The 26,065-nt window shown below is 41.6% G+C and overlaps 1 protein-coding gene across 2 annotated transcripts in view; it reads right to left on the bottom strand.

Annotated features, from left to right (window-relative positions):
• Positions 1-26,065, bottom strand: part of NEDD4L (NEDD4 like E3 ubiquitin protein ligase) — a 311,088-nt gene that overhangs the window by 136,789 nt on the left and 148,234 nt on the right. For both annotated transcript variants that reach the window (XM_079108668.1, XM_079108669.1), the window contains exons 3-4: positions 4,866-4,947; positions 2,260-2,298 (exon numbers count right to left, since the gene is read on the bottom strand). In XM_079108668.1, the coding sequence (XP_078964794.1) occupies positions 2,260-2,298; positions 4,866-4,947 (121 nt within the window). The remainder of the gene's footprint in view (positions 1-2,259; positions 2,299-4,865; positions 4,948-26,065) is intronic.

The following is a 26,065-nucleotide window of genomic DNA, read 5'->3' as shown; positions in this document are numbered from 1 at the left end:
ACTCAGGTTGCATCCTCATAAAGTCCCCACCTGAGGGACCTTCTTAGACCTGGTGGTGATGGTGGTGATTAAAATAATGAAGAAAACAGTAAGAGCACTTATTTACCATTGTGGGCTTAGTTTTTAAGTACTATCTCCTTGTTAAGTGTCAACTCCTCTCGGTCTCATTCAATCTTCACAGCAACCTTATGGTGTGTACCTATCACCTCTATCTCATGCCCGAGAAGCTGAGACCATGCAGGTGAAGTTACTTGCCTGAGAGCCCACAGACCGCATATCAGGCAATTAGACACCTGGTCTGGCCTGTTGTCATCCATGGCTTAGGCTGTGAACCATCAGAGACAACCAGAAAGAAAATGCCCCCGCTTTTGCAAGGTGGGGTCAGTGTCAGAGCTACGAGGTTTTTAAATATTTTTTTGCCTTTTTCTTTCTTTTTACCAAATCCTAACCAAAATCACCCAAGTATCACCATTCATATTCAGGTATCATTTACTATCAACCACGTGAGAAATGGGACCAGGAGTTCTCGTTTGTATCATCACATGTCAGGGAAACATCCTACCCATAAGGACTTCTCTCTCCCGCGTGAGGAACAAGGCGCCCACGAAAAGTGAGAATCCTTAGTGGCTTTTCTAGGGTTAGAAAGACTGTAAACGATAAAGCCAGAGATATAACCCAGGTCTACTGTTAGGAGGCCTTGGCTGTTTCCTGACCAGGAACGGAATGAAATCACATTTGACCACATAAGCACAGTGAGTGCCACTTGCCCTCCTGGCTTGATTGGCCCACAGGCTCCATGACAGAGCAAACAAATGGCTACTGGGTTCGTCTCTGCTCAGCAGCTTTGGGAAGCAAAGCGCTGATTACCAGTGAATGAATTCACAGGCTGTAGCAGGAGCTGGGGACAGAGGAGGCACCGTAAAGATTTGCAGAGGAAATAAAAACGAAGATCTTTAAAACAAACAAAAACAACAACATGAGTAGAGTTTCAATGACTCTATAGTGAAGAGTTATTGAAAAAAGTTTTGGGTGTACTATAATTCACATAAATATGGTTTAAATAAAAGAAGTATGATTATTTGGAGTTTCACAAGAAGGAAGCTGTATTTGAGAGTTAACTAAGGGCAAATAACACCTCTCAGTGCCCATAACCTTCACAGAGTAATTTAAAATACATCTGGTGGAGGCTGAACACAGGATCTACCAAGTATTAAAATATCAGTGCCATATTTCAGTTCTGAACATAACAGAAAACAGATGCAGGAGACAGTAATCCAAGTTCGGAGCACAGAAAATACTACCTGGACTGAAAAGAAGGCAGGACGATTATGTGGGTCTAATGGCAATACAGTTCTTTGAGAATCTGCATTAATTGGAAGACCTAATCTGGTATATTTCTGGAAGTGAGCATGCTTTAATACCACAGATATTTAGATAATTTATAAACTTTCATTTTGAAGAGAAAAATCCTTTCTCAAATAAATAACTGAGTAGTTTAATATTTCCAACATTTTGGTAACAAAAAAAAAAAAAAAAAAAAAAACCAGCAACAACCAGGAAAGCTCACTAAGCAGATATCTCAGTTAATACAGAATTCAGTCATTTCCATATATAGCTGTTCTGGATATTAAATAGAAAAAATTGAGGAAGTTTTACCTTATTCTGTGACATTTAAATTTCAGAAGTAATTTCACAGTATGCATGTAAATACACACACTAAATATCTGAATTACAGAAAATTTCCTTCCTAACTTTAGGAACACAATTGATAATTTTCTTTTTGGAAGTGCTGGGGATTAAACCCAGGGCCTCATGCATGCTAGGCAAGTGCTCTAGCACTGAGCTATAGTAAAAACCCCATAATTAGTACTGTTTAGTGCTTCTTTGTAAACATGTTTCTACTCCTATTTTACCCAATCTCTAGAATAATTAATTCATAATCCATGTCATGTAGAAATAAACTATTGTTTAAAATTACATTTTATCCTACTTTTTAAAAAAGTTTGAGTTGCAAAGATAAAATATGGTATTTGGATAACTTTCATTTCCCCAAACATCTACAAATGAAACAGTCCAGATTTTGTGACCACTATTCACTCTCTTGCAAAATTTAATACACATTAGGAGGCTATGCAAACATTTCTCATCTTCAAAGGAATTTCTCATTAAAAATGTTACAGCTTTCCCTCAACATGAATCTATTATGATATATCAATCTAGGTATCAATAACAAGTTAGTACCAAAAAAGAAAAACTTACTCTAAAATAAAATTCTTCATTCCACTTTGGGTTCAGCGTCTGGAAGAGAAATTATTTTTTAATATCTTTTACAGTTATGGAAACTAACAGTTACTAGTACAATACAGTCTTCATATTTGCTTAAACATTCTTCTTGATAATATAAGGTTTTTTCAATGGCTATAAAAACAAAATGTAGTCAATTACTTGAGGCTATTCCACAAACAAAAATAGAAAGGAGGGAGGATACCTATGAAATAAATGATTCACAAGTATGAAACCATACTGCATGTTATCACGAGAAGAAACACCACCAGGGACTGACTTATTTTCAGCATGAAAATATAAAATTTTCTTTCAAGGAATTAGCACTTATATGATTATTCTATCAAGAAGGAAATGAACTTTGTTGACACCCCTCCTAAAAAGCTTGGAGAGCAATGAAATGGGAGGGAGGCTGAATTATTTATATAAATTTGATATCAGAAGAATATTTTATGAAGAACAACAATGATACTCAGACTTCATAACACACTGCTGGTTATAATGAAAAGGATGCTTCTTCCCCCCCCCCCCAAAAAAAAAGTTTAAAAATATTTTCCTACCCATCCTTCAGTCTTTCCTCCCTCCCTCCATCCTTCCTTCTAGCAATTTAAATCCACATCTCACAAGAGCATGACAAGGATACTTTCACCCTCAGTATGAATGGGAGACTGCCCAACATCCTAACGTGAAGCACCTTCTATGAAGGAACAGACACCTTTGCGCATGTGTGGTTTGTACAGGTGTGATACTCATATAAACATCTCTCTTAAAATCATGTGTAGGGGGAGGGGGAGGGTAGGGGAGAGGGAAGAGAAGGGTAAATACCTGGGACTGAAATGGAGCAAATTAAATTTTATTCACGTATGATTATGTTAAAATGAATCAAATTATTACAAATAACTATATAATTAAAACTTTTAAAAAAAATTCTGTGTAAAAATTCGAGACTGAAAAAATTCACCACTTCTTCCTCAGCTACAGGTATTTTTAAAATAACATTTGCCTTCATCCACCTATTTCCTTTAACAGAGAGAAGCCAAAAAAAAAAAAAAAAAAAAAAGGCACGGTGCACCATAAAAATACAAAACCCTGAACTGGCATTAAAAAAGAAAAAAAACAAATCAGTATTTTCCCCACCCACAACTCCACCGTCAATCCAATTCTAAATAACGGGGATCCATACTTTTGGGTTGAATGGAGCCGGGATGGCTGTGGGCTGGGGAGGGAGCGGCAGCGGCCTGGCCCTGGGCGCAGCGTCCGGGAGGGGAGCTCACGGAAATGCGCGGGTGGGCAGGCGGGAAGGGAAGGAGCAGAGAGCACGAAAGGAATGCAGGCCAGTGACAGGGTCGCAGGGAGACCGAGGAGGGCAGTTCTTCCGCCCCTGCACAACGCACAGACATACTGACCAGGCTGCCAAGGGATCGGAGCTGCGCCCTCCGCCGTGCACAAGGAAGGGGAGAAACCTCCCCTCAGCAGGAAGCATTGCAGGATCCCAGCCGCCGCCCTGGCTCCTGGGCTCCGAGTCCAGCAGGTGACCAGCCTACCACTCCCGCTGCCTTGCCTGAAAGGTGTCCCTGCTCCACTGCTAACAGAACAAGTGACAGCGCCTAACTCAGGGAACAATGGCCTCCGTCCTTCGCAGGCATCCTCCCACTAATCAAAACACCGGCTTCTGTTTGCAAAACAGATTTTAATGCCAGTCTCAATGCCAGGTGAAGGGCACTCTGCATTACTGTTCCTTGCACAGAATGACCTGGTCATAGATCCAAGGCAGAAGAGTTTCAGTATTTTTTTTTGTAATTTGTTCTGATTAGTTATACATGACAGCATGTTCTTGGATAGGCAGAGATACAGTATTTTTAAAGCACCATGCTGCCCAGGAAGTGTGTGGAATGAAGAATTAAACATCTGACCATCCCCAAAGGTAGTGAGGGAACAGTAGTAGTAATCTACAACTAAAACAGAGGAAAATCTGATTTTTGACAGAAAATATGCATCTTCCATAAAGCCCCCAAAATGGTAAATATTTTCATATATTTTACATATGTACACAAAAAAATGGGGACATGCAAATTAAGAATTTTAACTATGGAAACAAATGTATAATGAAATATTATACATAAAACAGGAAAATAAAACTTGTACACATATATATAGTTTTATGCATATTTTAGCATTTTCATGCAGCAAAGCAAGTATTTTGCTTGCTTTGATAATAGTTGTTTCAAGCTAAACAATTCCTTTTGTGCCAGTTACATCAATAACTCTGTTTCATTAAGTGCATTTTAAATTTATGTTTTGCTTATTTTTTGCAAGAAAAAAATTACCAATTGTAATAAGGCTTGTTCACAGAATGTTGTTTCTACAGACATTTAACTAAAAATCAGAATTGCTATCTTGGGTTAATACAGAAAAGTTCTGATCTATGGAGAACATTAAGATTTAATATTTATAAATGCTTAAAATAAAAATAGTTTCATCTTAACCTTAAAATGCATGAACTTTACACAAGTCAAAATACATACTTTAATTGGGTTAAATTATGACTTAAATGAAGTTTCAAAAAAGGATGGGCAACCTACCTTTTTAATTGTTTTTGTCTGCACCAAAGCAAGTTCTCTATTCTCATCTGCTACGTACAATGAAAGTTTCACATACGGATCACTGCAAGAAAATATTTCAGATTTAATAGGATTATACTTTTCATTTTAAAAAAGAAAGTAATCAAACTAAATGATAATGTAATAATCAGTTAATGTTCCAATTTGTATTAATTGCATAAACTAAGCAATACTTTAACATACCTATAATTCAGTATACTTTCATAGAAGTTTCTATCAACCAGAGTCAATCATATTTATTTCAAAGACAAAAAGAAACTGACATTCTAACTTTAAAGATAATCTTCCCTACAATTAATTCAAAATAATTTATCTGTCATTTTTTCTAAACACAGATTCTGAGAAAATTATAAAACGATTACTAAGAGGCGTACAAAATGTGTTTAGAATAGTAAAATCTAGCTAGAAAATCTGTTTATATCTTATTATTATTCCCCTATGAATAAAAACTTTTTCTTCTAAAGGAGGCTAAACAATTGATATTCATTTAAACAAGACTTTCCATTTTACAGATTGAAAAAAAAAAAAAAACTAAAGCAAAAGGTCAAGAGATTACACAAAATTACAGATTTGAGAAAAGTCTACATTAAAATTCAGGCTTCCTGACTACAAGTCCCAGAATTCTTTGTATAGTACACCTTCTGTTTTAAAGAATTCTTTTCTGGAGAAGTTAAAATCTTCCATAAGATGTATACTAGAACAATTTAGGGGGAGAATGTGGATGATCTACTAAGAGTTTAAATGTACTAACACTTCCAAAGGACCCCCATCTTCTGAAAAAATCACAAAAAGGGCTTCTATTCACTTTCCCAAATTTATTCATCTAATTATAATTAGATGGTTAGGGATGTAGCTCAGTGGTAGATCATTTGCCCAACATGAGGCAAATGCTCATGAGGCCCTGGACTCAATTCCTAGTAACACAAAAACAAATGTAACAATTATCTATAGAGGTAATTTGTTTCAATCAATTCATCATGTTAGCTTCATACCAATTTGGGAGTTATCCTTTAGACCTATACCATAAAAATTAATCTGTATTTTGCAACTTCAGAATGTTTTCAAAGATTAGATAGAATACTTTAAAATGCTAAGTATTTGCTATCAGAAATAAATATGCCATGAACCCTTTACAAAAGATTGATAGTACCAGGATTATAACCAATATTCAAAAACAAAACTCAAAGCTCAGTGGAAAATATTGCTAATACATGAATAGAGATATTAGTCAATCTTGCCTTTTGTCCATAAACTATAAACCTTGATTTGGTTAAAGAACATCTAACCAGAGGTACCCACTTATCCTCATCTGGACATTCAGATTCAGGAAAACACAAGTGTCAGTACCTAGCCTAGGTCCCAGAACCTAGAGCATCTTCCCCATGGGAACCTGTGGTCTGAGGCATGATTGAATGTCAGTGTCTAGGTGAGTGATGCTCAGGTGTCAACATTATCAGAACCTTCTGGAAGACAGGTGGTTACAAGGACCTGGGCCCCATGCCCAAATTTTAGTTCAGTTGGTTTGTGGTGGAACCCCAGAATTTGCATTTCCAGCAAGTTCCCAGCAATGCCGAGGCACCTGGTCTAGTAAGCACACTTAGAGAATCACTGTTCTGTGTGGCATTTGGAAAGAGTATTTTGTAGCTACAGAAACAAAAATGTTCTATTTCTAGCCACCAAGTAATGCTAAAAGTACCTCAAAGCCTGATTACTCCCATCACCTCAAGAACAGGCTTCCAGTGCACACACGCACAATCCTGCATTACCAGGAATACCATAAACTGCCATCATGTCTAGTTTTTATGTCCCTCAGCTTTCACAATTGCTGGCTACTATATAACTGCAATAAGGAGCTAAGCCTTCACTTACACACGTTCTTCCACTAGTCACTTATTTACCTCAGTTTTTATCCCCTGAATGGATGACAGAAAGTGACACATGCAGTTGGGGGTTGTGGGTGGGGTCTTTCAGTATGGGCAATGTCTTCCAGCTGTAATGAGGAAGGCAGAGTTGAGCACATCATGTCTCCAGTTCTCATCCAGGTAGGCACCAGGATATGATAACCCTGTCAAAGATCAACCAAGAAACTCCCTGGAAGGGAATTCAGCCTGGCAAGAGAACCTCAGGCCAGGGTGCCTGGTTAAAGGTCAGTAGGGTGTGAGCTCAAGGGGAAGAGAAGACGATGAGTAGCTGGGACCACTTTCAGGAAGCTTGTCCCCTTTCTGCTAGGACTTAACCACTTTTGACTTCAGGCAATTAATGAATGAAATGAAAATGACAATTCCTAATTCACAGGATTAGTGGAAAAATCAAAGAAAATAATGTATCATTAGTACCCAGCACAGCTCCAAACATACAGCTACATGTGCTCCATCAAGGCCGACCATTACACTTGGTATTCTCTTCTTTCCTCTCCTAGGAGACATTTGGGGTTCTCTGCTTGTTTCTCTTTACTCGCCACTGTTACAGTTACTGCTTTGACTTTACATGATTTACCAGATAGGACAAGCTGGGAGCCAGCCAACCACAGCTCCCTAAGTATTCCATGCTTCCTCCTAATTCAGACCATGTATGAGCACCCTGGATATCTGGGTGGGGATGTCCAAATTCACGCCTGCACCCAGTCACTATCGTAGGGCTAGTATTCAGTACAACTCAGGCTAGAGTTAATATGACTCTTTAAGAAGCCAAATGGACTTTGTAGATCGGAAGAGAAAGTCTGTTCTGCAAACTTTTAGACATTATTACATTGTTCCTTCCAACCTTTCCAAGGAGACAGCAAGCTGGTACTAGCGTTCAAACTAACTCCTGTTTACTGAGTGCCTTTTACATACAGACAAAGAGATAAACACCCAAAATAGACAGAAGACACTGTCCCTGCCCCATCTGAATGGAACACAGAGAAACAAAATGACGACTGTGACAGTGTGCCAAGAACCCAGGAACATAACAGTCAGCAGAGCAATTCTGAACTCATGCCAGTGTCACCTGGAATCCAGGCACCTAGTCTCACCCTAGACCTGGGAATCTGCATTCACCAATATCCAGGACCTCTCTGCATGGACCCATCTGGGCTCCACTGCCAGAGAGGGGTTTTTGCTTCTCTTTACTCCCTACTTCTGTTACAATTACTGATTTGACTTCACATGATTTACCACATAATACAAGTTGGGAGCCAGTCAACCACAGCTCAGGTGGGGCCTGAGGTGAAGACCAAGATCAGGATAAGGGGATTCTGGGTGAAGGGTTCAATGGTAAAGGCCAATGATGGGTTGAGCTGGTATTTTGAATCTTAAAACGCCTGTCTGGTTGTAGTATGAAGGGCTCAGGAAGGACAGGCAATCTGGGCTCAAACCTCAACCAGTCAGCAATCCCCACTGGAAGTAAAAAAAAAAAAATCCCTATCCCCTATTTATAGCTATAAGACTTCGGGAAACTCACATAGCTTCTCTGTGCCTCAGTTTTACCACTAACATAATAGGACTAATAATAACAGTTCCCTTATAAGGAGGCTGTTGAGAAGACTAAAATTACAATAGTGCTTGACATGCAATAATACTCAATAAATGTTAACAGTCATCATCTTGACCATTATGAAAGTGTTGAAATATAGAAGTCTCATGGTCAGATTCATTATAAAGAGATCTAACAGCAGGCAGGGAGATAAGCAAGATGGCTCCTGCACCAAAGAATGAAAAAGGACTCAAAAGAGGAAGCAAAAATCAACCAGAAGAAAGGATGAAGAGCTCACAGTGGACAGATTGAACAGACTGCAGGTAGGTAGACTAGGAGGAGGGCAGTCCACTTAAAATAAGAATGGAATCCCTTGACAAGTTATGTCATTATACAAGGGTGCCTAGTCGCCTTGGATCTTTTGCTCCAAGTCTATGATGGTACATTTGTATATAAGTTTGAAGGGCAGATCAAATAATGAAGCTGTCATCAGAGAATCCTAACAATTTAGTAGTATTTCAACTGGAAGTTGGAACATTCACACTGGCCTCCAAATGCAAATGTGTGGTTGAGCAGGCCACAAAATGCACCCATACAGACCTTAGGTGCCTCAGTATTCTTCAGCAAGTGTACAAAATTGAGAAGAAAAAAATACTTGGGAAATTCAAGCTGTTCCCTCACAAGCAAGATACCTCATCTGAACACAAAAGACTAGATTTGAGGGAGGGAATAAAATGATGACATCACTATCTGAGGGACATGAGACGTAGAACCAGGGGTTATGTGAAATCAATGCTTCAAGGACAGATGCCTTTGACCTAAGTGAAAGAGCAAGGAACCTAACAGATGCTGAGATGATCAGCAAACATGTCCCACTGCCTGCTTTCTCACAAGAAGGCACCAAAAAATCTTGATCAAAAATCCATTTTGATTTTGCAAAACTTCCAAGAGAAGAACTTTTTAAACTGTCATCTCTTTCATTCTCCAGATGGAGCCTGAGCCTCTGATCCAGTCATCCCTAACAAAGGCCTGCACTCACTTCAAGAGAGTTTAAAGAGTTTAGAAATTGGAAATTTTATTTGCCAGGTCACATTCCACCTGCATCACTGCTGAGCAAAAGACACTATGAACACTGAAGTCATTTCTCAGCCTTTCTGTGTTTGCCCTGTTGCTCAACCTTTTGGGACGCATCGAACAAGGACAGTGTGATACATCACTAGTGGCCTGACTCACTCCATTTGACTTGCTGAAGTGCTCTACATTCTTTTGCTCCTGTTATTTACTCATTTTTATCAGGATAAATAGTCTTTGCTGAGATCCACATATTTTCAGGGGGACAGAACAGTGAACGGAAGGGCAGGAGTTGCCTCCATTGAGACATGTTCTCAAGGTGAATCACATTCAGATTGCAGCCAGGCTGCAGGGACACTGCCTTATCCATGACTAAGATAAGGTATCTACTGGAAGATCCCTATAAAGGCATCCTTACAGGACAGCTGGCAATAGAACCTCAGTGAGGAAGGTCTGCCTTTTGTGCAAGCCTCAGACCATGCCTTGAAAGGCAGGGCTCCACATGGTACCAGGCACCTTCAGGAAGGTTGTGTCTTTGCTCCCTATTAGCAAATATGTTTGATTTAATAGTTTAATAGAGATAACTCATAAGAAACAAAATCTTCTGTTTCTAAAAACTTGTTTCACAATTGATCTCATTCCTTAAAGATTTACTGAGCATCCATCGTGGAGGACTATGGTGGATCCCGAGGAGGGGAAGGCGGACACAAGATGCAGACCCCATCCTTAAAGAGGCTGCCTACCACCCTTCAGAGAAGCCAAAGTCAGATGGGAGAGAGTTTAGCATGCAGATTCCACCTTTAATAAAGCTGGTGTTCTTGCATGCACACATGCGCACACACTCTAAGCAGCTCACAAATAGCACATATTCTAAGATGATTTGACATGCAGGAAAAAAAACTATGAACGATGGTAATAACCTCTGGTGTCATTTATTGAGTAGCTTTGGGTGCCTAATAAACACTGGGCTTGGTGCCATATGTTATGTACACATCACCTCTCATCCCCACAACCTTGGAAAGAATACTAGTATCCTCATTTCACAGATGAGAAGAAAAGAAACGGTTGTATGGCCAGATTCTGAAACTCATTCCATCTCCCAAATTCACAGTGTCCAGAAGTACACCTGACTGCACAATGCTGTTCCCCATGGTGCCAGTTAAGAAAGCAGAAAAAAACTGCAAACAGGCCCAAAATTCAAAAATAGAGAATAGCTTAGGAAAGAGTACAAAGAAACGTGACTTACATACATATGTGCTCTCTCTATATACATCTACGTGCATAAAATGCTATGTAGCCATTAAAATGATAATAAGTCATCTGCTCTTTGTTTAAAGATTAAAACATTCTATTTAATCATGATTACAGAAGAAAACAAAACTACTGCATTATAAAGATCCCAAACCATACCACAGTGTAGTACTGCAGCCAAGGGGTTTTTCTTCCTTTCATTGCTCTATATTTTCCAAGTGTCATAGACGTGTCACTCTCTATCTGCTACGACTGAAAGGTGGCACAGCTAGTCCCCATGTGGTCCCAAACAAAGGGGGCAACTAGAAAATATCCTATGTGGGGAAAGAAACAGAAATACTGGGGATTAAAATGGAGAAATCTATGTTATACACATTTAAGAATATGTCACATTTGGTTTTTGGCCGAATGTTTTCCCTGATAAGTGTAGACTGATACATAATGGGGGTGGGGGTGAGGAATGAGAGAAGAATGGAGGAACTTTAGATTGTGTAGAAGGAAATGAGAGGGAGGGGGGTATGAAACGTGGTGAAATGAGACAGACATCATTACCCTATGTACATGTATGATTACACAAATGGTGTGAACCTACATCGTGTACAACCATAGAAATGAAATGATGTACCCCATTTGTGTACAATGAATCAAAATGTAATCTGTAAAAAATTTAAAAATTTTAAAAAATGAGATTAATAAAAGAATGTGTCACAATGACTCCACTATAACATGTAACTATAATGCACTAAGTTTTTTAAAAAATTTAAAAAATAAACATATGTAATAAGTAAAAAAATCCTGTGTGTTCCAATATAGGTGGGAGAAAAGGCATTTACAATGTTAATATCAATTCCTAATTTAATAACTTCCTTTTTAAGTAAGACAAGATGTTTCAAAGAACCTTTTAAGAAATATATACAAATATACTAAATGGAGTAAAAAGGAATGCTTTAATTTTAATTTAATATCTATGCTAAATATCTTGTTGGTGCAATAGCCCCCATCATCAAAGTAACAGCAAGCATCCCTCTACAGGTCCTGTGCTAAGGATGCTATGTTTAATTACCATGTCAATGCCTGACATCTTTTCTACCATCCCCTCAGGGGCTTCTAAAACCCACTCTGCCAAAACCTCAAAAGTGCTACCCAATGCAAATTTAAGGGTAGGAGCAATTAAAACCTGTTTACTTGTGAGAGAAATTACCAAACATCCAAACTGATAAGACTGTGCAATAAAGGATATCTTCTACAAATATGATTCCAGAATGTGTGAAAATGTGCAAACCCACAAGCCACATGCAAACGTACACGGAGTATTCAACAACCTGGGAGTGTTTGGAAAGTTTAGAGGAAAATCCAAAAATAATCCATTTACAAATAGAAAGATAAGGATTTCTCAGATTAGAAGTGGTTCAACAAAGTTCAAGTTACTGCCATCACTTCTCAAGTAGTACAGAGCAAATGTCTCAATGTACAATATATAGTAAGCATTACAGAAATCCTTAGCAAAATGAGAACACGTTATCAAGCATGATCTCCCTTCAAAGAGAAGAGCCAGGTCCTCTCCTTACTTTCCTCCAGGCCCAACTCACAAGAGAAATCTGGAGGGTGACAGGGGGCAGAGTCCAGCAGCTCCTATGAATCCTAAAGTACTGTGAGCCCTAAATACTAAACCACCCCTGAAGAAATTCTTTGAAAACCAGTGTACCATTTGAGCTATATTTTATACTGTAGCAGAATTAGAAACTTTTGCTGTCCATTAATTATCGAGGCCAGGGAAAGCAGCCTAAGCTGGACACATGGAGTTGTCACATAAAAAACCTTGTATCAGAGAATGCTGATCCTACGACAAATTATGAAGTCAGTGAGATTTAATCATGGAAGAACTCCAGTGTTCCCACCAGGTCCCCTCACCTTGGATCTTCCTCAAAATGGTCCATTTCCCCCTACCTACCGAGGGCTTCATTTCTCCCTTGGCATAGCTACCCTTGGTGGTGCTTGCCCCTGAGAGAGATGAGGTCAGGACAACTGGGATACACAAGCCCTCTGCTGCCAAAGGTGGACACATGGGTCCTACATACAACCAGCCCAGGTAGCTGAGGTGATGGCAGAAGGCTGGGGATGAGGAATTCCTGGAGCAGGAGATCTCCAAGTGAGCAAGTATCAGAATTGTCTTGATTAATTCACAGATTGCTGGGCCTCCATCTCCAAGTTTCCAATTCAGAACCTCATAGTTTTCATTTCTAACAATTTGCTTGCCTGAGCACCCTGCTGGGGGGACCACTGTAACTCCATCTTTTCCTCTTTCCTTCTTCAGCTTCCAACATAATGAGCTCATTCAACTCAGCACTAAGATGGGAAGGGATGGAGACAACTTTTATTACCAGTGAATACCAAGGACTTTGCTTCTCTTGGTAGGCTAACCGGGGCTAGCCGGTTATAGGCTAGGGTCACAGGAAGGGCAACCTGCACACATGCTAGGGTCACAGGAAGGGCAACCTGCAAGGTCTACCTGAAATTATAATTCACCAGCCAACAGCACATTGTGTTTACTTCAGTGGGGGTGGAGGTGGAAGGGGGAGAGCAGAGCAAAGGCAAGTTAAGTCTTGCCTACTTTAAAAAAAAAAAAAAAGCATTATTTGTGTAAGGCAAGAACAGTTATGACTACTGTCACAATAGGACCTCGTCAGGAATTTAGTCCTAAAAGAAATAAGACAAAGAAAAATTCCAAGATAGGATCATGTCTGTCCATCTATTTGTTCTTCTGACAGTATGCTGGAATGCTGAGTTATCGGACCTGCTCATCTGCTTCCCTTGTGGTTAGAAAAAGAAAAAAATCAAGCCAACTAGAACTTCCAAAAGCAAAAATCCAAAGATACCTTCTTAATTATTTTATATATTAAGTGGCTCCATCCATCCCCAGTTTATAAAGCAAGTAGTCTAAAACCCAAACACAGATGCAGAACTGCACTAAAATCAAGTTGAGAACAGACTTCCAAACCAACTATTCTCTTATAATCCTGAAAGTCAGTTCTTTGGCTAACCTCACCTGTGTTCTCATGATCCAGGAGAAAATCATGCTGGACAGGCAGAGGAATGCTGAACTTGATGCCAAAGTGGAGTTCACACTGAGCTGTGTCAAACCAGAAAAGAGGGCAGGTTCTAAATCACAGAACTACTTGGGGAATTCAGTCTTTATTAACTAAACAGGGAGGAAAAGATATTTTTAATTAATTCTTGAAGTCAACTCTTCCCAAGGGCACAGCTTGCTTTATACTTGAAATCAATATGACTGTGTCCTTATGGAAAGAGGAAATCCGGACACAGGACAGACATGCAAAGAGGGAAGATGACTTGCAGACAGAGAAGATGCCCTCTGACTGGAGTGAGCCAAGCAACACTGACTGTTGCCAGCCAGCACCAGAAAAGCAAGGAGTCTCCCTGTGGCCCTGCTGACACCTTGAGCTCAGATGTTTAGAGCTGTCAGACAATAAATTTCTGCTCTGAGCCACTTAGCCTGGTGCTTTGCCCTAGCAAAGTTAACAATCTAGTAAAGTCAGCCTTTTTGGGAAACCTATGGGGCTAAATGTGTACACAACTCGGAATTTTCCTCATTTTAGAAAGACAGCTTAATGAGTATTCCAATTATTACACGCCATCCCCAGCTGGGCTTGGGCAGGACCCATAATCAAATGTTAATATCCGGACACTCATATGTATGACGAGCTAAATCAAGTGCTATACCTAGAGCCCAGAAATACTTTAAAGTCTGTTCACATCAGGTTTTGCTCTCAAATGAGTTTCTTAAGAAACCCACAAAGATGTTTTCGGTTTCCAGAGCTTTTTGGCCTTTTGAACTACAGATAAGGGACTGTGAACCTCTACAAAGCTGCAGAACACTCAAAAGTGCTCCTAATGCCAAGACGCCAGTCACACTCAGCCTGCTATCAAAAACACAAGACTGCCTGTGAAATCCTAGAATTCCTCAAAGCCAAAAGTATTCCCTCAACTATTGGAAAAATTATTTGTAAAATTATTATTATTTTTTTTAGAAGTTTTATCTTTAAGTCTGTTAAACATGCAAACAAACCATCAGGCACTTGAACTTTCCATTATTTGAAGTGTTTTACCATACTTCCACAAGACTTCTTATGATGGAATTTTAAAAGAAAGGGACAAACAATTGTGCTTCACAGTATTACAATCACCAGAAAGAGGGCTAGATCATGATAATGTCTCACACCCCAGTGTAAGAGCTGAGTGTGATAGGACACAGAGTTTTCCAGTTGGGCAGATAAATATATGGTAGTTATTCACATTTGGAGTCCCTGGGCCCATGTACTACCAAGGAAGAAGTTTATAGAAGAAATGAAGGCCTCATCAGCATAAAAAATCTTGGTTGACTTGCCCCACAGCGTGAACACCAAAGCTGGACATACGCTGGAGATTTCTCCCTACATCTGACACATCAAAAAAGGATGGAAATTTGGATCTCAGAGGGTTAGCCCGGTAAAATATGTCAGAAATCTGAAGGCATTCAGTTTTTAAAATCCTCTCTTAAACTACTGTCAGGTGAGACTCTAGTGAGGTGAGGCTGTACGACTTCTCTAGAACTTAGTGTAGGCTCCAAAATCATAAGGCATTATTCTTACATACACACACCCTCCCACCGGTGTATGTTTGAGAATTAAGTTTACACTATGTTTTATGGATGTATCTGTTTCTCCCTGTCCCTCAGACCCTGAAGAAGAGTTAAATAATTATGGGATAAAAGCACAGGATCAAAAGAATTTACAAGAATTTTACACTCCTCTCCCCCCTAACACCTGTGGAATTCTGACCTCAATTACATTTACTAATAAACACAGGGTCCTTCTTTTACTTCTGCTGTATGCTTTAGAATTTCTATTAGGCAGCTAAGAGGAGCATCCAATTTACATCACTTGCCAGCAACTGTCACATCTGTGGTTCTCCAAGTATGTCAATCTACTATCTTCAGAGTGCTTGGCTCTGGTGCATCCTCAGTCACTGGAACACACTTGTTCTTAGGTTGTCACCCCTTACCTGTGGAGTGCCTTTCTCTCCTAAGCTCCTGGCAGCCAGCACCTCCTCCTAATCATCTTCCCAGAACAAAGCAGCCCATAATAACCAGCTTCTCCATTCTCTGAATTTCTGCAGGCATGACAGCTAGGCTGCTCCTTTCCATTGACTCATGTGCCTTTCTGTATTGTTTGTTCCTTTTCAAGTGTATAAATCTTAATTCTCTTAAACCAGCTGCAATTAAGCTGCAATTAAGGCCACTGCTTATGTCTTGGGTTTGTCTAAATTTTCCATGAAGCCCTGCACAAAATGGGTCTTCCATAAACATTTCTTGGTTGCCTGACTTCTTGCCAATCATTATGACAGGTTAACTTCTTCCCAAGGTTACATACCTGGAAATATTGTCTTTTCTGAGTGGTTAAAATGTGGAATTCTTAGCACATTTATCTCACAGTTGATAATGAATAACCAGTTACAGAATCTATTTTTCCAAATAAATTTCATTTTTCTTGAACTTACTTCATTTCCTTCACTTTTTCTACAAACTGCACAGTTGTTTCCCATAATGTCATGAGTTATAAGTTCAAAGAAAACAATAAAATGTAGGGGGAAGTTCACAGCAAACCTCATGTCAGCAATATTAATAACAAAAACTAGAATCATGGGTCTTTTTGGTTGAACGTTTTAACTGACTTATGGAATTGATGTACTCCTTTGGAAGGGGAGCTTACCCATTCAAATCTAAAAGACACAAGAAATATTAATGTTTAAAGACAAATTTAGGGAGAAAATAATAAAAGTTAATTGCAAAAGCCCTTGTTAGATTGTTGACAGTCACTTATGCATTGCAAAGGAGTTCACGTTAAAAAATGGATCTCTGCCTCATTACGAACCATTCATTTACACACTTTTTATTCAAGTTGCTTAAGTTCTCAATGTCATTTTCCACACTTATGTAGACTATGGCTGATTTTTTTTTCCAACCCCAAAAAGATTTCCTTGAAAAATAAAGATGATGAGCCTCAGTCCTGATGTGAATGTTGTTCACTCACCAAACTCTTACTTATTCTTAGTAAAGGCAAATGATTGAGAAAACATTAATTGTAATCGACCTCAAATTTCTACACAGCTGATGTGGAATCAGCTACTGGTAAATAGTGACTATAGTTAGATACTGAGTATTATGGCAGCAGCATACATTGCCACAGAGACAAGCACTCTTTCCACTGGGTCATGTGGGAGTACATGTGTTAGAATACTGAAGATAGCATGATGGCATGCGATACAGACTCTCCCATTCTGCAGGGTAACATTGGGGGCTGTACAGAAGCAGCAGTCTGAGACCTCAGCCATCAATGCAATCTCTGGCAGCTTGCCTCCTTATAAATGAGCCCAGAACCTTAACTGGACACCTAAATGTAAGAAAAGGTATCTGTAGGGATGACGATGCGTTCTAGCCAAATTCCACGTACTATCTGCTCATGAGATTTAGACTGTGTACGTCCTGCAGTCTATCAATTTGAGGAAATTCTAAACACTAAATAGATCCTATGGAGACCTACAGTGAAGAAGTTCCATAGGAGGACAGTGTTCCTCCAGCATTTCAATGTGCATGGTAATCCACTGGGGGTCTGGTTAAACTGTAGACCGAGCCTGTAGGTGTGAGGTGAGCCCAGGGGTGTGCATCTCCAACAGCTCCCGGGTGATGGCCCGGCTGCTGGAGGGAGTGAGGCACTCAAGGAGATCCCACATGGCTCTCCCGGGAAGGAGGGGAAGGTGTGGGAGAGAACTGGCTCTCGTGAAGAGCTCAGAGTCACATGTGGAAGCTCCCCAAGGCTTCATTTTTGGCATCTTTTCACTCTGCAGCTATTCCTGGCTGAGCTCACATGGTCCCCACTCCCCTACCCCTAGGTACACCCATTCCTCTGCGACTATTAACTACTAACTGCTGGCCAAGTTTGGTCTCCAGCAGGGATCTCAGGCATGAGGGTCCCTCCCGGCCTCCCAACCTCTCCAGTTAACATACCAAGAGCCCTAGCCCCTTCTTTTCCACATCTTATTGAAGCAGCTGATTATTAGCTCAAATCTCCTAAGCCAAACACGAGGGACTCACCCTCTGCATTGTTTCTTTGTAACCCACCACATGAAGTTCAAACTGTTGGACCAGACATGGACTGTCAGCTCTGGCGCTGTCTGCCTTCCAGTGTCGTCTTCCATGGGTCTTATGCATTTAGCCAAGTGGACTCTGAGTTTTTGGAGCACACCACGCTCTGTCCTCAGAAATGCCCTGCCTGATTTGCAGGCAAATGGATGAAATTGGAGAATATCATGCTAAGTGAGATAGGCCGATCTCAAAAAGCCAAAGGACGAATGATATCGCTGATAAGTGGAGGATGACACATAATGGGGGGGAGGGAAGGGTAAGAGTTAGGGTTAGGGAGGGGGGCAAGTATGGATGAAGGAACTACTGTATAGAGGGTAAAGAGGGGTGGGAGGGGTGGGGGGAAGGGAAAAAATAACAGAATGAATCAAACAACATTACTCTATGTAAATTTATGATTACACAAATGGTATGCCTTTATGCCATGTACAAACAGAGAAACAACATGTATCCCATTTGTTTACAATAAAAAAAAAAAAAAAAAAAAAAAATGCCCTGCCTGCACAAGAGCTTACTAAAGGCAAACTCAACTGCCTCTAAAAGACTTCCGACCCTGAAGCCCCATTCCTACTGCCAGAAGGCCGTCAGTACAGCAATCATCTACTTATGTGTCCATTCCTGCTACTGGTCTAGAAACTCCTTGCAAGTAGGGCCATGTCTTAGTCACTGGTATCACATCCCAGTCACACAATGAATCTGCAACAGAGAATTGCTTTATAGGGTATGGCAATGGCCCTAAGGCAGGTTAGGCATATGGGGCATAGAAGGTGTGGGTGGGTGGGGTAAATCTTGAGCTTGGTAGATGCTGGAAAATACCATTGTTTGTATCATGAAATGTACAGACTTCATATTCTGGCCCATAGTCATCTACATTATTTTAAGGTACAATACTGCTAAAATAGGAGTAAACTGAATAGATTTACAGAAGCCTCACTTGCGATTTCTTGTTTTTTTGTTTTTGTTTTCTTTCCTGATGTCACAACTGAAACAAAAATCCAATAGCCACAGAGAAGCTGAAAGTGAAGGATAATCTGCTCTTCAGGAGTTTGAACCAAGAGGCAATTAATACAGGATCAAGGCTAAGTAAAACCACAGCAGAACATGTAACTACAGCATGCTGAACACTGACAACCAGAATGGCAATTAGGTAGGAAAAACCACAATGGGCAAAAACACTCACTATCCCCAATGCATGGCTATGAGGAGAGTCACAAAGCTATTCCCCTGTGGCCAGCTGTTCTCACTGAACTGGGGTGAGGCATGCATGAGCTTAGAGGCAGGTTCCTCCATTCTAGCCCTGCGCCAGCCCTCGGTGAGCTGCTGGTACTGTCAGTACTGCTTAGACTTAGGCCACAGGCCCCTGTCCTCAAGTACAGCACACAAGCATGTGCCCTTATTACCTGTGAAACTCAAACAGGGTTTACCTTCTGCTCAGCGGTGCTGCCTGCAGAGGCTCCCGAGGCCATGCAATGTGTGCCTCTCTACTGCACTTGAACCCACTCTTCCCCTGGCATCTGTCCCCTTATTGCAAAGTGACAATTCGCTGGAGTTGGTTTGATAAGTTGTAATAATAGATGTTGACTTGAAAATAAAAGAAAAATTAGAGCTCCGATATTGAAGGTCACTTAATCTAACACAATCACATTTGGCAAATGATAAGGCTGGGAGATGAGGGGTCCTGTGGTGGTCAATGGTAAAGACAGAAGTTCGATCCTTTATCTACGCTGCCACGCCTGGAATAGGGCAGAATACTTAATTTCCTCTGGGGCTATCCTACAGACATGATGTTCTGGATGGTCCAGTTTCCAATATTGCTGAGATGATAATGGAGCACCTGTGGTGAGTGAGAACTGTCTTTTGCAGGAAGTATCACTCTGCTCTAAGACTAATGTCCACTTACCCTTCTAGGCATGGCAGTGGACAGCATTCTACAGGAATGATGTTTTAAAGGCTCACTTAAAGTAAGTTCTATTATCTTTGACCTAGTGTCAGCTACAACTTACACGCTCATCAAAACCAACCATACTGGACAGTGGGAGGAGCTACCATGCAGAAGAATCCAAAATTGCTGTTCAGTAAAAGCTCATATAGTGGTTATTTCCTTCCTGATTTGTTTATAGCTCCTAGCGTTATCTCTAAGTATATTACCTGTGGACTTGGTTATTATGGTTATTCAGACCCATCAGGTGACACTCCCTCCAGCCAGAGAAGCAGGAGGTCATAGGTGGTTATGCAGGTCACTGGCCCAGGCCAGAGCACTTGGCCTCTCCTGTGCAGCCCTGGTCTCTTGAGCACCCATGCTGAGTGGTCCCCATGGGGCTCAGTACATATTTATTGACTAAATGAATACGTGTCACCTGGAGGTTGGGAGGCCACTGAGACTGATGGTGCATTCCCAATCTAGAGCTTCAAATTGCTTTTAATTTTGTTCTCTGCTCATACTCCCGCCCCCTGCCCCAAAGAAGCTGCAAAGCCACATGGAGATGGATACAAGCACAACAAAAAGGCCACTTAACTGCGACTTGGGTAAGACCCAGGATTAGGCAACTGCATGCAGCTAGCGGGGCCTCTTGCTTGGGGCAGGTGAAGAGCTGGTGGCTGCCTGCCCGGGGAGGGGCAGGGGTTCGCCACATACTCTGCTCTGCTGAACCTCACTGTGGGGATGGCGGGGTTTTCCCTGGACAGGTTATTGCTAAACTAAGGTGCTGGCTTTGCCATCAGAGCTTTCAATCCTGTGTCATGCTCAAAATCAAACTGTAATGACAGTATCCCTACAAATGGATTCTTCCCCTTGGGACTCGCAGTTCCTCAGGGTGACAGGGCCCTGACTCTCTTCTCATTCTCTTCCCTCCGCCCCTCCTGCAGACACTCATTTCCTTCAGCTTTCATAACCTTTGCAGCTGTTAAGCTCTTCGTCTTACCCAGAAACAGAGTTGTCCTGGCACAGCATGAGGAAAACCACTATGCCTGCGGTAGAGACTTCCATCAATAAACAAAGGATCAAAAAGAAACAGCCCAGGTAATGTGGCGCATGTCTGTAATCCCAGCTACTTGGGAGGCTGAGGCAGGAGGACAGAAAGTTCCAGCCTAGCCAGGGAAACTTAGTGAAATTGTCTCAAAATAAAATTTTTGAAAAGGGTTGGGGATGTAGCTCTGTACAGCATGCAGAAGGCCCTAGGTTCAGCACTGCAAAAGAAAAGGGGGGGGGGGGCACTTTCTTCAAACCAGTTAAACAAAATTGGTGGACCTATTTTCCCAGTCTGACTATTCTCACTTGCCTTTAATAAACATCCTCACTCAGCCCAAAGCTACAACTGTTAATGCATGCATTTTTAAATAAAAAAATACAAATTAATTGAGTGAAAACAAGAATAACCAACCTTAAAAGTTTCCTATCTCAACAAAAAAAAAAAAGACAAGTCCAAGGGAAATAAAGAAGTACTCCTCAGCGCCTAGCACAAGAGATTGCTAACACGTATGTTAGCCAGGAGATAATATTTTCCAGCAATGAACAAACCAAGTGACTTAAGCCACTATTCAATGAGTTAAAGAGTCATACGAATATAATACCAGATAGGATAGTGTCCAAAAAACCACATTTCTTTCAGATAGATCACTCCCTGACTAACCTCAGATCCAAACAGGCTCCTGAGAAGCTCCACAGGATAGGGTAATAGTGAACGAATAGTGAAACATTAAAGTGCCTTGGAGCCTGCCAGGCTGTTTCCTCAAGGTCCTCGGACTTCCTTCCAGTCTTGGGCTTGTCCTCTTGGCATGGCAGGTCTTGGTCAAAATAAACTTTACAACGCTGTGAATCGAACTGAAAGGTTCAACTCTCCACACTCAGAGAGACTCTCAAAGATCACACCCTCAGGATGCTAAACAGCCTCTGCCCAAGAATCTACGCCCACATGCCCTAAGACAGGATGACAGCATTTCCAGTCACTGACCTTCGTCAGGGGAAGCTGTTTATAACCACAGTGGACCTCCAGGCTGCTGTTGGCCATATGACTAGGTGTGGAGTGAGCAAGAAAGAGGTGCTTTATGTAACTCTATTAAACCCCATTGACTCCACTTGACTCTATCGAGCCTGTGATTCCACTCATCTCACGGTTAACTGCCTCTGTGAGGTGACAACATGTCTCAGGTGTCATGTGGTTTTCCAGAAATTTCCACGTATTCTTCCATTCCCTGGAAGAAAATCGATCCTTTGTTTTGGGAGGCGATGTCCATCAGGAGCTGGACTTTTAACCTTTATCAATAACAACTACTAGGGTGAATAAACAGCTCACATACGTCTCGGCTGAGAGAGTACAGCTCATGATTACCAGACTGGATCCCATGACTACTGGGGCTGATTCAGATTTGATGACTGCAGCAGGGGAGGAGGGACAATTTATAAGATCCAGACCCCAAGGGTTGTAGAGGAGTAGGAAACAGTGACCTCTGATTTCAGGAGAGGGGTGGTGGTCATAAGTGCTGACCCCAAAGTCCTGCCTGGTGGCTGGGACAGCACCTGGGAGCTGCCTGCCTGCTTCTCACTTGCCTGCCTGTACTCCTTTGTACTGAGAAAACCAGGCCAGGCACAAGAAGCACAAATATTTACTGTAGGTGAGGGTGTGCAAGGACCCTACTCAGGATTCTGAGCCACAGGGAACATAGTCCAAACAGACTCTGAAAACAGCTGAGAACATGTGCCGCTGCCATCAGCTCAGAGGTGAATGGCCTCGGGAACCACTGGGGCTCCAGGTGTGGTCTCAGCTGGCCGTCCACTTCAGGCCCACCTGCAGGAAGAAGTCCTCCACATAATTAGTGCCTGACGTCATCATCAGCCCCCCACACACAGGAAGATAAGATTTTCATGGAGGCTCAGGAAAGGTAGTGCAAGAGGCTTTACCTGAGAACTAACGTGGAAAAGTCCAAGGAGGCGAGAACTGATGAAATCCACTGCCGGAGTGAAAGAGCCTGCCACCCCACGTGGCCCTCCTAACCACGAAAGCTCCCTGCTCTGCCAAGTGCCTCTAGGACGTCAGCGAGCACACAGGACTTCCTGCCTCGCGAACCACTCTGGAATTCAACGTTCCTACTCATCAGAGGGAGAAATTCACATCTCAAGACCCTGCCTTCGTTTTGTATCTCTTTGTCAGGCAGTACTTCACAGTGACAAATGAGTGCCCTGAACATGTTGTTTTAAAACACATTTAGTTCCAATATGTGACTCCAAAAAACCTTTATAAATTAAAAAAAGTCAAACTCAGTGATAAAGCTTAAGAAACTGTAACAGCCAGAGATGACAATCACTACTATTTTTTTTCCTGTCTAATGAAAGCATTTTTTGTTACTCCATGACTTCTTACTCAGATTCCCATGAGAAGTAAAGTTCACCATGTCCTCACAAATATTTGTAAACGTACTTTAAATACAAGTACTGAGGTCGTTTAATTTTATTTGATTGGCAGAATCTAATTCAAATACAAGTAGACAATGTACTTTTCAATGTGAAATAAAGGATTTTATTAGAGAATAACTCAGATTTGACTATAGGCTTGGATATTTCACATTGTTGATACATTTCTATTGTTTTAGGATTCCAGCAATCTTAATTAACATTTGACAATGTTGGGAATACTTTGTTGAAAGTAATCTGGCGTGTTAATATGCAGGTGTGGCTGACACTCATGTTTATTTCAGTCTTTGGCAACATACACATATACACTAACTAGTGAACTAACAGTTTATGAATCACCATCAAATGAGACAGTAAAAAAACAAAAATCACGTGTTGATCATAAAGTATATTTGCATGTATGAGTAATTATACTCTTACATGGGAAATGACAGTAAAACCTAATGGAAAAATTCAGTTGTATATGTTCTGGGCTTTCGTTATTGTTCTCTCAAAAAAATAATAACGGCATTTAATATATATCATGTAACTCAAATACTAGGAGGAAGAAAGATTTCTATCACTACCCTCCAAAGATTCAGTTACCATAAATCATTCTCCAAGCCAACCATTTCATGACCTAAGATGGTATTTCATTTGAAGCCAAGTACAGCTGGTGTCTCCCTCTCCCCAGTGAGATTTCCAAGTCAGAAATACTCAGAATTGAGAACTAACACAGAACAGGAAGAAAAACACAACTGTTGCCTCCAAATCAGTAATTTCCAAGTCAGAGCGCAACATTCACAGAACTTAAATGGTATATGTTTTTCATTAATTTCAAAAAGATAATCAAAGTAATCATTCTGCTATCATTCGGGAATGAAGAATGTACATTTTTCTAAATAGTCGATCGAGATAGATAAGAAACCAAAGAATAGAGAACCAGAGATCAGATGACAACTCTTTTCAAGTTTGTCTACCATCCTTTCTACACACAAGAAGAGCAAAACTGGTCAACTATTTCTTACCCCAAACATCAAAATTTATAACAGAAATACTTATGTGTTAGAATAATGCCGTCGATGTAAAATTACTATTACAAGATCAAACTCCATGCCAGTAGATGCTAGGCATCCACATAACGAACATACAGTGGCGTCTTTGTTCTTACCTCTAATTTTCTTCAAGGCTCACAAAAAAAAATAAGGCATGTGTCCTGCCGGAATGTGCTGGGCTGGAAATCTTCCTGGGTGCTCCGGGGCTCCCTTGCCTAGTCTACTGCTTCCCTGTTTCCAAGCGGCGACCACACTCACCTCTGCAGGTACTCGGGGAACACCAGCAAGTTCTAACACAACTGAGAAGGAATGCCGCTCGCTCGCTGCTGCTTATACTGATGATTCACGTCAGTGACGGCTATAAAGAGGCACTTGTCGGTGGAAAGGGGAGTTGAGTCAGGCTCCGCCCCCCTTGTAAGGATTAAGTAACTCCACCCAGCCCAGCAATTAGGAAGACTCCTCACCCAGGGCCCTCATGCTAAGTTACCTGCAGCTCTTTCCCAGCACTTCTCCAAATGACAGTTCAGATGGGTAGGACGGTGGACCCAGGGCTTACCCCCAGGCATGGGCAGTGCAAAGAGGTCACATGGTCTGGTGAAGGGCAGTCAGTCTGCCCGGGCTGTTCGGTTTGGTTAGAGCAGCTGTTTCCGTTTTCTGGGCAGGGGGCTGTAGGGTGGGCCCTTCTCCCTTCACAGCTAACTCAGCTTATACCCTGTGCCTGCAGGGAGGTCCCACCCCAGCCAGGCTGGAGGTCACCACTTCCTGGCCCTCACAAAGCTCGAAGTCTTGAAGGAGAAAACAAGGCAGCAACAGGAAAACTAGGATCCTAACCGGGACAGAGCAGAACCTGCAGGGGAGGGTTTGCGGTCCTAGTGAGACAGCCCCACCCTGCAAATCCGCAGTCTAGTTTGCAGGTTCTGAGCTGGGCAGAGGGTGACGGAGGGCCCTGAAGGAGCCAGGGCTCAGCCCGCCACTGTGGGGCTGGGTTGTCGCTGAGGGCACAGTTTGGCAACCTGACCACCCTGACTGAACGCCCGGAAGGGAGTCAGTCTCCTACCCTGGCCTGTGCCTGGCATCATACTGCTCCCCTTCCTCTCACCTGAAGAGGTCGCACTCCACTCTTGGCACAGCAGCCCCTCCCCCAGCAGACGTGCTGACATAGGAAGTGTCCCTGCTCGCCCCTAAAGCTACCTTCCTAGCTTCACTCATACTTGGTAGTGTGCTCCCTCTGAAGTGTCCCTGGCACATCAGCTGAGAAGCCCTGTAAACAACTTTCAAGTTCCCGTCAGTGCTCAGGGCTGGAGTTCCCCTGGTAGTGCGAAAGCAAACATCGCCAGGGAACCAGCAAGTCCTTGTGGCTGGAAGGATCACTCAGTGGAGCGGGCAGGCACCAGGTTCAGTTAGAGAGCCCACACCCTCGCAGGGACAGGCTGGCCGTGCCACATTCTCAGTCCGATTCTCAAAACAAGACAAATACCTTCAGCTTTCAGTCTCCAGCAGGTGAGGACACACAAGTGCCAAACACTAAATTTAAGACCAGGAACTCCATCTTCTTTGATTCTATCTAAAATTATAAAATTGGGCTGCAATATTTCATATTTGCATGCTAACTGGAAGGTTTAAAAAAAAAAAAAAAAAGAAAAAGAAAAGAACCACAATGCACTGGAAGAAATCATACTTCAACAAGTTGGGTGTTTTTGAACAATCTGCCTGTTCCCTTAAAGATTAAAAAACACCCAACTTCCCA

Source organism: Sciurus vulgaris, assembly GCF_902686455.1.
Source record: "Sciurus vulgaris genome assembly, chromosome: 13".
Classification (NCBI taxonomy): Eukaryota; Metazoa; Chordata; class Mammalia; order Rodentia; family Sciuridae; genus Sciurus; species Sciurus vulgaris.
Note: the sequence above shows the minus strand (reverse complement) of the source record. Positions and strands in the feature narration are given on the sequence as shown.